The 10,851-nt window shown below is 43.7% G+C and overlaps 1 protein-coding gene across 1 annotated transcript; it reads left to right on the forward strand.

The window, feature by feature from the left end:
* The first annotated feature begins 2,902 nt into the window (after window positions 1-2,902).
* sost (sclerostin) lies at window positions 2,903-9,844 on the forward strand. The gene is made up of 2 exons (XM_078223973.1): window positions 2,903-3,201; window positions 7,682-9,844. Exons 1-2 carry the CDS (start codon window positions 2,979-2,981, stop codon window positions 8,107-8,109), a joined length of 651 nt encoding a protein of 216 aa, XP_078080099.1. The 5' UTR covers window positions 2,903-2,978; the 3' UTR covers window positions 8,110-9,844.
* Window positions 9,845-10,851: the final 1,007 nt, after the last annotated feature.

Raw genomic sequence — 10,851 nt, forward strand, 5'->3', positions numbered from 1 at the left:
TCGGTGCAGACTCGATGGGCCGAATGGCCTCTTTCTGTACTGTAGGGTTTCTATGATATGTGTGTGTGTGTGCGTAGTGTGTGAGTGAAGGGGTGTGAGTATATGTGTGTATGTGAGTGAAGGGGTGTGAGTATATGTGTGTGTGTGAGTGAAGGGGTGTGAGTATATGTGTGTATGTGAGTGAAGGGGTGTGAGTATATGTGTGTGTGTGAATGAAGGAGTGTGAGTATATGTGTGTGAGTATGTGTGTGAGTGAAGGAGTGTGAGTATATGTGTGTGTTAGTGAAGGATTGTGAGTATATGTGTGCGCGCGTGTGTTTTAGAGTGAAGGAGTGAGTATATGTGTGTGTGCATGCATGTACGTGCGTGTGTGTATGTGTGAGTATACATGTGTGCATGAGAGTGAAGGAGCGTGAGTATATGGAGGTGATCTTACCTTCTTGCCCACCCAATGGGAGGATCGAGCTGGTAAGATCGTGAGAGAACTGGAAAATTGGGTTCGCGCCTGATTTCTCGCCTCTCGCGATCTTACCGACACTGGATATCCTGTGAGGTCAGCCTCACGCCTGAAATGGGTAATATTTTAAATATTACAAGTGAACCTGGGATGCAATTGTTGGGCACGCTTGCCTTAGCGTTCTCACCGGCGAGGACCACGTGTGGTCCCCATCAACGGGGGCCAGTCACGATGGCCTCACTGGTAGGACGGGAGGCCACTGAGGCCCCCCCAAGAAGTCGGGGGCAGGAGGATGCACCTTGGGCAGCATCAACCTGGCACCCTGGCACTGTCCACCGGGCATCGTTGTACTGCCAGCTTGGCACACTGGGCACAGGGCAACACCAGGGGGCCGGGCTATGATGGGGCAGGCCCTGACAGGGCAGGCCTTAATGTGGAGCTGAGTGGGGGATGCTGCACACTCTGCAACCGGGATCGGGGCAGGGGGAACACTCTGTGCTCTACAACTGGCAATCAGCCACTCTGTGTGGGGGAGGACGATTGACCTGTGCGGGACTGGGGCGATCGGACAGCTCATGCAGGGAGTGGTGGTGATGGTCCAGTCCATGTGGGGGTGGGGGGGAAATCGGCCATGGAGGGCAGCAATAGCAGGGGGGGCGGTGTGGGGGGGGTACAATCGGCTGCGGAGGTCAGCTACAACTGGAGGAAGGCAGTGACAGATTTGCCTGTTACGTGCAATAGCACAGAACAGAGAGATGTGTGCATGCGCAATGGTACCCTCTGCTGCAAAGCCGCCCCTTCCCCCTGCTGGCGGGAAACACATCTCGCTTCATTCTTTCCTCAAAGTGTGGTAAAATTGGATTTTTAACTTGCTCAAAAATCAGTGCGATTCTCTCCCGTTTTCACATTCGTTCAGTACTTAGAATTTTTTTGGGTAGATCGTCCCCTATGTATGTATTTGTGAGCGAAGGAGTGTGAATATATATGTGTGTGTGAGAGAGAGTGAGTATATGAGTGTGTGTGAGAGAGAGGAGTGTGAGTATATGTGTATGTGTGTGATGGAGTGTGAGTATATGTGTGTATGTGAGAGAGTGAAGGCGTGTGAGTATAAAGTAGTTATTTTATTAGTCACGAGTAAGGCTTACATCAACACTGCAATGAAGTTGCTGCAAAATTCCCCTAGTTGCCACAGTCCGGCGCCTGTTCGGGTCAAATTGAACCCAGGTCCCTGGCGCTGTGAAGCAACAGTGCTAACCACTGTGCTACCACTGAGCTACTGTGTGTGTGAGAGAAAGAGTATGTGTGTGAGAGTGAAGGAGTGTGAGTATATGTGTGTGGGTGAGTATATGTGTGTGTGAGAGAGGAGTGTGAATATATGTGTGAGAGAGTGAAGGAGTGTGAGTATATGTGTGTGTGAGAGAGTGAGTATATGTGTGTGTGAGAGAGGAGTGTGAATATATGTGTGAGAGAGTGAAGGAGTGTGAGTATATGTGTGTGTGAGAGAGTGAGTATATGTGTGTGTGAGAGAGGAGTGTGAATATGTATGTGTGACAGAGAGAGGAGTGTGAGTATGTGTGTGTATGAGAGAGAACGTGATGGAGTGTGAGTATATGTGTGTGAGTGAAGGAAGGTGAGTATATGTGTGTGAGAGAGTGTGAGTATATGTGTGTGTGAGTGAAGGAGTGTGAATATATTTGTGTGAGAGGAGTGTGAGTATATGTGTGAGAGAGAGAGAGAGAGAGGAGTGTGAATATCGTGTGTATGTCTCAGTTCCCCTTTGTGAAACTAAATTAAACGCTTATTCTGCTTCATTGCCCTCTTAGTGACTAAACACAGGCTGCGGAACTTTGCATTATCGATTAACAATTAAAATTCAGCCTCCGCCTCCCCCGTAAAGTTGCTGCAATCATTCCTCACAGTTTATAGTTGTAAGCAAAATTAACGCAATTATAATATAATCATCATTAGCACCAGGATCTGTGGCAGAGTGTGTGTATGTGTGAGGGAATAACCTCTCCATTAAGGGGAGAACACCTTCAGTGGGATTCTCTGATAAAAGAGACATGAGTTAGGAAGAAATTGATCTTTTATCATTCTGATTTGACTTGGTCCCGGGTGTCAGCCTTCCTGCTTTCTGAATGAATGTTGATTTCGGCTGCTGTACATGTTGAAGAGGCGGGGAAGTGAAGTGGAAAGGCAGCTCCTTGGGAATGTGGAAGTTTGTAAGTTTGTTTTCCCTGGAGGAGGCGGGGGGGGGGTGGGGGGGGGGGGGCTCCCCCTGGAGGAGGCGGGGGGGGGGGCTCCCCAGCCACGCCCCTCCATGTCACTCAGCATTCTCTCTGAAGATTGGTGTGAAGGAATTGGTCGCAGCTCCTTTACTCCCACGATGATGATGAGTGGTTGCTGCCCCTATAAAGGGGGATGTCTGGAGTGAGGTGGGGAGGGGGTGAATGTGCTGCTCAGGTCGGCAGGAGGGTGGAACTTGGCTTTGCTCAGAGAGGAAGGGTGCGCGTTGATAACCATGGGACCCCTGGGGTACGTTCAGCCCTGCCTGGCCGCCGCCTGCCTCTGCCTCCTGGTCCGGGGCAGCAGCCTGAACCGAGCCGAAGGCTGGGGCTCTCTGAAGAACGATGCGACGGAGATCATCCCCGAGTACCCGGTGATTCCCACCGAGATGAGAAACCACAGCGTTAACCAGGCGAAACACGGGGGCAGGCGGAGAAGCCAGTCCCTGCAAGTGAGGGGTAAGGAGGCAAACCATCCTTCAAACCATTAGATAGTGAGATATGGAATATCACTGCTCGTTACAGGTGATAAAAGAGCTTTGAGATATTCTGAGATAGTGAAAGCGGTGATATAATGTACAATATAAATCCAAACGATGCAAATAAGAAAGTTAATTAAATAAAACTTCAAATGAAAATCCCAATTTCATATACAATATCAATCCAAAATATGCATTAAATAAGAAGTTTATTAAAATAATACTTTAAAAATTAAAATCCCAATTTCGTATACAACATCCATCCAAATTATGCAGTAAATAAGAAAGTTTATTAAAATAAAATTTAAAATATAATCCCAATTTTGTATACAATATCCATCCAAATTATGCGTTAAATGAGAAAAAGTTTATTAAATTAAACTTAAAAATATAATCCCAATTTTGTACACAATATCAATACAAAATATGCATTAAATATGAAAACGTTTATTAAATTAAACTTTTAAAAAAATTAAATTTCCAATTTAATTCGCCCCTCACCATTTCTAGCATTGACTTTGTCTCTCCTTCCCACTCTTGTGTATATTTATTTCTGGGGATTGCGTAAGAAATCTGTTTCTCTTCTAAGTTTTCTTCTTATAATCTTTAAGAATGGCGCGCCTGCCGTGTTATAGCCAGTAGCAGCACTGTCAGATATTAAGGTGCAGCAATCTATATTATTTAGGTTTATCCTGCAGCTCTTGTTTCGTTACACACACCCCGAAATCAGTCAGCATTCCCTGGTTCTCTTCCCTGTGTAGTTTCCGCGTCACTCCCTTTGACTGCTTATTAATGATTGTGGCAAAGTCTTTGGCAATTTGTACATCATAAAAACAGGGGTGTTGCAGTAAAATTTCAACGTGAAGGTATCTGTGATTCTGCATCAAGCATGCATCCATCACACAGCAGAGTTCTCCCGTCAGACTCACTGCTTGTCACAGATGTAAAATGATCTGGGAAAATATTGAGGAGCCCTGAATGGGTTTTTGTAACTTTTCAATGGAAGTGGGCAGTTTCTGCAAGGAGAGGTTTATGTCAAAGCTGCAGGTTGAAAATCCATTTATTCACCTGGAACCTAACAGTTACAAACAGTAAATCTTGGCAGTTTATAACAATAAACAGAAAATGCTGGAAGATCTCAGCAGGTCTGACAGCATCTGTGGAGAGAGAATAGAGCCAACATTTTGGGTCTGGATGATCCTTCATCAGAGCTCTTTTGTGGGCGCTATCCCCTCTCTCCAGGTGCTGTCAGACCTGCTGAGTTTCCCCAACATTTTCTGTTTTTGTTTCAGATTCCAACATCCGCAGCATTTTGCCTTTTATCTTTTCAGTTTATAGCTACTGTGTCTAGAATCGCCTGAATTTTTCTATGTAGCCCAGCAATCTTAAAGACTCTGTCCCAGTTACCAACACCAACCAAGCTATACGCCAGACTGAGGCTGCCTGTGAGCAATGCCTTGGGCGCTCCATCAGTGCCACAAAAATACCACCAGTTGTTCATCTTCCTGTTTATTTTTCATTATATTTGATGGTATTTTGTTTTCGATTTTCATGAGCACAGCATAAGGTGCAGTGTAAACTTTTCTGCATTGGATTTGTATAGGTTCTGTACTAAGTTACTGTTATGTGGTCACGTGCCGGGGCTGGTTCAGTCAAGGTGTGTGTGTGTGTGTATTTGATGTTGAAGTGCACTCAATCTGGATTCAGCCAGCAGTTTGCTCAGCTTGAAAGGGGACTGAAAAGCCAGTTTGTATGAAAACAAACACACCAGAACGGTAGTTCCAAAGCATTCAGCGACTGCCGGGTGACATAGCTTTTATATAGTTTGTTAACTAAACAGTGAGGTTTCCACAGTCTTCCCAACATTCAGTGGAACTGCGCTCCCGCAGCAGCCAAGTCATTCAATATAGGTCTCCACTCTATGCTCATTCTGTCTGTTAAGATGGCACGGTGGCACAGGTGGTTAGCACTGCTGCCTCACAGTGCCAGGGACTCGGGTTTGATTCCCGGCTTGGGTCACTGTTTGTTTATGCGGAGTCTGCACGTTCTCCCTGTGTCTGCGTGGGTTTCCTGAGTGCTCCAGTTTCCTCCCATAGTCTGAAAGACGTGCTGGTTAGGTGCATTAACCATGCTAAATTCTCCCTCCGTGTACCCGAACAGGCGCTGGAGTGTGGCAACCAGGGGATTTTCACAGTAACTTCATTGCAGTGTTAATGTAAGCCTACTTGTGACACTAACAAATAAACTTTCGGCTCGCTTTAATGCTTGCTTTTGTATGACATGCCATGACTTCAAATCATCTCAAGATGCCTTGTACAATTGAATAGTTTGAAGTACAGTGATTCTTATTATATCGGTGAAGTGTGAGAAGATGAGTGCTTATACTAGAAGAGTCCATCTTTTAATACGAGCAAAATGTTTCTGAGTGACATATAACTCACTATGGCGATTAGCAGGGTAAATACATGGGGTTACGGGGGTAGGGCTTGGATGGGATTGTTGTTGATGTTGGCTCGATGGGCTGAATGGCCTCCTTCTGCACTGTTGCTCTTCTAATATTTTTGACCTCCTTTTCTTAATTCTGTTGTTTCGATCAGTAACATGGAGAAATATGCCTGAGAATAATTTAATCTCCACTCCTGTATATAAACTATCATTTTATGTGGATTGCTGGGGGTATTGCATATATTCTGCATTTAAAAATGTGCACAAACTATTGTATGCAGACTCTATTGGTTCCTTGCTTTCCAGAATAAATTTCCATGTTTTTTTTAACTTAACAATTTAGCTAAACAGATATTCTTTATTCTAGTACAGACCTTTATAAAAGTCTGTAGCCAATAGATTTCCAAAATAAGACCTCTGGTAGTCCATGGCCAGTGACCTTGTGTGAATTTCAGTTGATGTGATTGTTGGGAAGCTGATTAAGAAATCAGTACTCAAGTTAACTGAGGAAATTGTTATATACTCACTGCTAAGGATTGTAGATGAAATGAGCTGAAATTATAGCAGTTCTTCCCTTGTAACTCACTTTATTTTATAGCCCAGAAGAATTTCAGGCTAAAGAGTATCAGGATTAACTTTCAGGTACCATGTTCTGGACATAACTGGGAGTATATTCTCTTCCGCAATTAATGAAGTTGTGTTTGACTTTCTGATGTTTCGTCATCGACTCCTTCTGAGTGTTGTGAAAGAGATTGTGCCAAGTCCAAAGACGTGTGGGTTAGGTTGATTGGCCATGCTAAATTGACCCTAGTGTCTGGGGGATTAGCAGGGTAAACATGTGGGGTTACAGGAATAGGGCCTGGATGGGATTGTGATCGGTGCAGACCCGATAGGCTGAATGGCCTCCTTCTGCACTATAGGGATTCTATATAGTCTTCTATAGTCTTGAGACATCAGTTAACACCTACTCCTGAAGCTTCTGTGAGCTTATCCAGTGAAGAGCTGTGCCAATGGGCCAGGATCTTTGGCCCATCCCTGAGGCAGGGCACTGGAACCTTGGCACGGTAGCCTGGCATTAGGGAAGGGGGAATTCTCCATGATTCCCATTCCCAACTGCTATCCTGTCACCCCAACTGGAAAAGTGCGTGTGTTGGGTGCGGACAGGGTCAGGGCAGCGATTGTGGCTTTCTCCCCTGTGACCTGTCAGCCTGCTTACACTTACTCTGCCGGTTCACAAACAGGACTATGTGCTGAGGGATGCACTAAAGTCTGGGGCAGGTGCTGCGGTGGTTCAAGGGGAAAGGTCACTGTCTAAGGCCTCTCAGCCATAGTGCACTGGGGGGTTGGAAAATTAGTAGAAGCCCCCTTGGGCTGTACGCCGAACATTGAATATAAATACAAAAATATTGAAATTGTGTGGAGGCAACTAAAGAGAGGAGTGTAAAGGAAAGTTGATAATTTTTCAATTTGAAATGTTTTGCCCCCAGGTTATGTGCCTAATATGAAATGTACACTGAAAATATCACAAGAATTACATAGTGAGTTTTGTAGCACTTTCAGTATATTACATTTTGTAATGTACTTGTACAAATTTTATGAATAAAGAATATTTGAGAGTGTGGGAGGAATGTAAAGTTTATTTATTAGTGTCACAAGTAGGCTTACATTAAAACTGCAATCCCCTAGTCTGTAGGCCAGACCAGGTAAGGATAGCAGATTTCCTTTCCTAAAGGGCATTAGCAAACCAGATGGGTTTTTCCAACAATGGTTTCATGGTCATCAGTAGAGTCTTAATTCCAGATTTTTTTTTATTGAATTCAAATTTCACCATCTGCTGTGGCGGGATTCGAACCCAGGTCCCCAGAACATTAGCTGAGTTAATAGTCTAGTGATAATACCACTAGGCCATCGCCTCTGCCTGATTTTCAGTGATGATGCCTTTGTCTGTATTATACACGTAACTGTTTTCCCAGTGCCTTTGTACTAATCAATCTCTCATGTCTCTCCCTCTGCAGGTGCAACAGAATTGAGCTGCAGAGAGCTTCGATCCACCAGGTACATATCAGACGGCACATGCCGCAGTGTGAAGCCAGTGAGGGAGCTGATTTGCTCCGGTCAGTGTTTGCCAGCTCACCTCCTCCCCAATTCCATAGGCCGGGTTAGGTGGTGGAGCCGACATCAGACCTCCGACTACCGGTGTGTGCCGGCCCACTCGCGCACCCAGCGTGTCCGGCTAGAGTGCCAGAACCAGCAGACTAGGACCTACAAAATCCAGGTGGTGACTTCCTGCAAGTGCAAAAGGTATTCCCGCCACCACAACCAGTCGGATAATAAGCAGTTCGGGAAGGGAGCTGTCTCGAGGCGGAGAAAGAGCAAGAAGAAAGCTACACCCCCCAAAAACAGAGGCAAAGGCAACCACCATGATCAAGCTGACCAATATTAGAACTTAATATCATGTTTCATACGATGCTTCACTTTACCGAAAGTCAGTGCTGGATAAAAAGTCAATATAGTTCCATTTTCTAAAGCACTTATTCTAATGTGCATCTCACCCAGCATGTAGTAACGATTCTTTAAAATCTGCAGGAGCTTTGCACTCCCTACTTAGTCTGGGGTTAAGTATTTACAAACTGAATAAAATGTCCTGACAAAAGTGTATTATTATTATAGGATATCTTATTCAGAAATTGTCATAGAATGCTTCACTTACTTTTTGAAACAAATTCGACATGTTTTATGGAGAGCCTAAAAATGCTACAGTCTGTTAGTATATCTACCTGGGTATAATACTCGCTAGGACAGCTTTTTATACAGTATTTAATTTGGAATGAATGTTGGCACTGTTTGCAAGCATAGATGTAGTTATGCAGTTGGAAAAAGGCTCTACGTCATTTGAGCCGGTAACAGTTCAACTCCAGATTAAACACCGAGAGAGGCTAATGTAAGCGGAGAGTCTAAATTGGTTCCATAGACCTCTATTTGCTGATATGGTAGAACAAATTTCCTAATTCTGAAATAGAAGACTGTTGATACTGGGAATTTGAAATAAAACCAGCAAATGCTGGAAATGTTCGGCAGCATCTGTGGAGAATTAATTTTTGAGTCACTTGCCTGACCACCTTAATTCCGTTTCTATCTGAATAGAAGCTGATTGATTGATTTATTTCCATCTTTTCTGGCTTTCTACCCTGTTCACAAGCAACGGGCACTAATGTAAATTTGCAATTGTGTGCCCCTGCACCCTCCCCTCAACCCCACGTCTTGCTGTAGTATAAGCAGGGACATTGAACTAAGGGTAGGCCAAAAACTGAACAAAGAACAACTGATCTGTAATTTCACAGGGAAATAGAAACTCAACTATCTGTGTACCGGACATGTTGACCGCAGGGTTAGGAATCGGAATCCCACTCCCAGCTGATTCCTATCCATCCATGATAACCGTCAAGGGTACATTCCACAGACCATAGCTACCAATCCTCGCGAGCGGGAGAAGATGCACTCGTCAGGGGGAAGAGAGGAAGGTAGAAAAGAATAATCATCCAAGAACAACTTGTAAATTCTTATTTGATGTATATATCAGATATTTGGTACTTAAAGATTTACACAGCAATTTCTGAAAAACCTAGGCTTCTGAAGTAGTTGTGTGTAAGGGACACCGCGCACAATCTTTGACCCTCTGCTCCTATGAAAAACAGTCTTTACAATTTTTCTTTGTGAATATTTTTACCCACTACATTTATTATAATTTTTATTGCTTTAGCGTCTGCTTCTTCCAATGTTGCCAACCTGTGATAATAAATGGTAATTCACTGTACACATCTCAAAGCATTACACATTGTTCATTAATTTAATAGGACATGCAATCCATACCAATGGCTATTTTGTGAAGTTGTGTTTCAGAGCTCTTTGTATGAAGTTTTATGTGTAATATTTCCACTGTGTGCTTGAAAATGGGACAAGAAACGTTGTAGCCTCTTAAAGGGATTTTGAGATAAGCGGCCAAAGTGGGTACACACAAGTAATTGTTTAAAACAAATGAATCATATTTATTTTTCTCATTTAAATTATTTATACTGCCATGTTTCATGTAGATGTGTGAGAACTATTCTTGCCATATAAAGTATTGTATTATTGCAGACTTTTAAATGTCATCAAAATAAAGTAGCCAAAACTGACATAAACCATGTCCTTGTCGTGTTTTATGATCATTAGTCATCCCAATTGCATAAATCAAATAAGTTAGCTGGCAGAGAGAATACATTGAGCAACAGAAAGACCAGAAGAAGCCTGTTCTGTACGTCAACTACAGAGCACCATATGACCACATATGGCATCATGGATGGTAAACTGGCACTGTGTGATTCTATCACATAGGGGAAGAGATGGCCTATTGGTATTATCGCTAGACTATTAATCCAGGAACTCAGCTAATGTTCTGGGAATCTGGGTTCAAATCCCACCACGGCAGATGGTGAAATTTGAATTCAATAAAAGAATATCTGGAATTAAGAACCTACTATTGTCGGAAAAGCCCATTTGATTTACTAATGTCCTTCAGGGAAGGAAATCTTCTGTCCTTACCTGGTCTGGTCTACATGTGACTTTAGACCCACAACAATGTGGTTGACTCTCAATTACCGTCTGAAATGTCCTAGCAAGGCACTCAATTCAAGGACGACTAAGGACAGGCAATAAATGTTGGCCAGCCAGCGACGCCCATGTTCCACGAATGAATAAAACCCTTCACAATCAATCAGTTTGCATGATTTCCCAGTGTCTGCATGGGATTCCTTCAGGTGTTCCAGTTTCCTCCCACAGTCCAAAGGATGTGAGGGTTAGGTTGATTGGCCGTGCTAAATTGCCTCTTAGTGTCAGGGGTCTAGCAAGGTAAATATGTGGAGTTACGGGGATAGAGCCTGGGTGGTATTGTTGGTGCAGGCTAGATGGGCCGAATGACCTCCTGCACTGTAGGGATTCTATGATTTTGAAGTATAGTCACTGTTTTAACAGCAGTCAACTTGCAACAGCAAGGTCCCATAAGTAACAACATAAATTACCTGATTATCTTTTTTAAATTATATTGCTTGTTGAGTAAATGTGGGCCAGGAGAGGTCCCCTTTTCTAATCTATTTTGTGGGTGTATGGTTGGATGTGACACAATCCAAAATTGGCCAAGCAAGCCACT

The sequence above is a fragment of the Mustelus asterias genome, chromosome 11 (genome assembly GCF_964213995.1).
Source record: "Mustelus asterias chromosome 11, sMusAst1.hap1.1, whole genome shotgun sequence".
Classification (NCBI taxonomy): Eukaryota; Metazoa; Chordata; class Chondrichthyes; order Carcharhiniformes; family Triakidae; genus Mustelus; species Mustelus asterias.

Bases quoted from the DNA above. Each gene is read 5' to 3' on its own strand.
- sost (XM_078223973.1), top strand. From the start codon at position 2,979: ATGGGACCCCTGGGGTACGTTCAGCCCTGCCTGGCCGCCGCCTGCCTC. The intron at 3,202-7,681 runs GTAAGGAGGCAA...CTCCCTCTGCAG, and splicing joins CCAGTCCCTGCAAGTGAGGG to GTGCAACAGAATTGAGCTGC.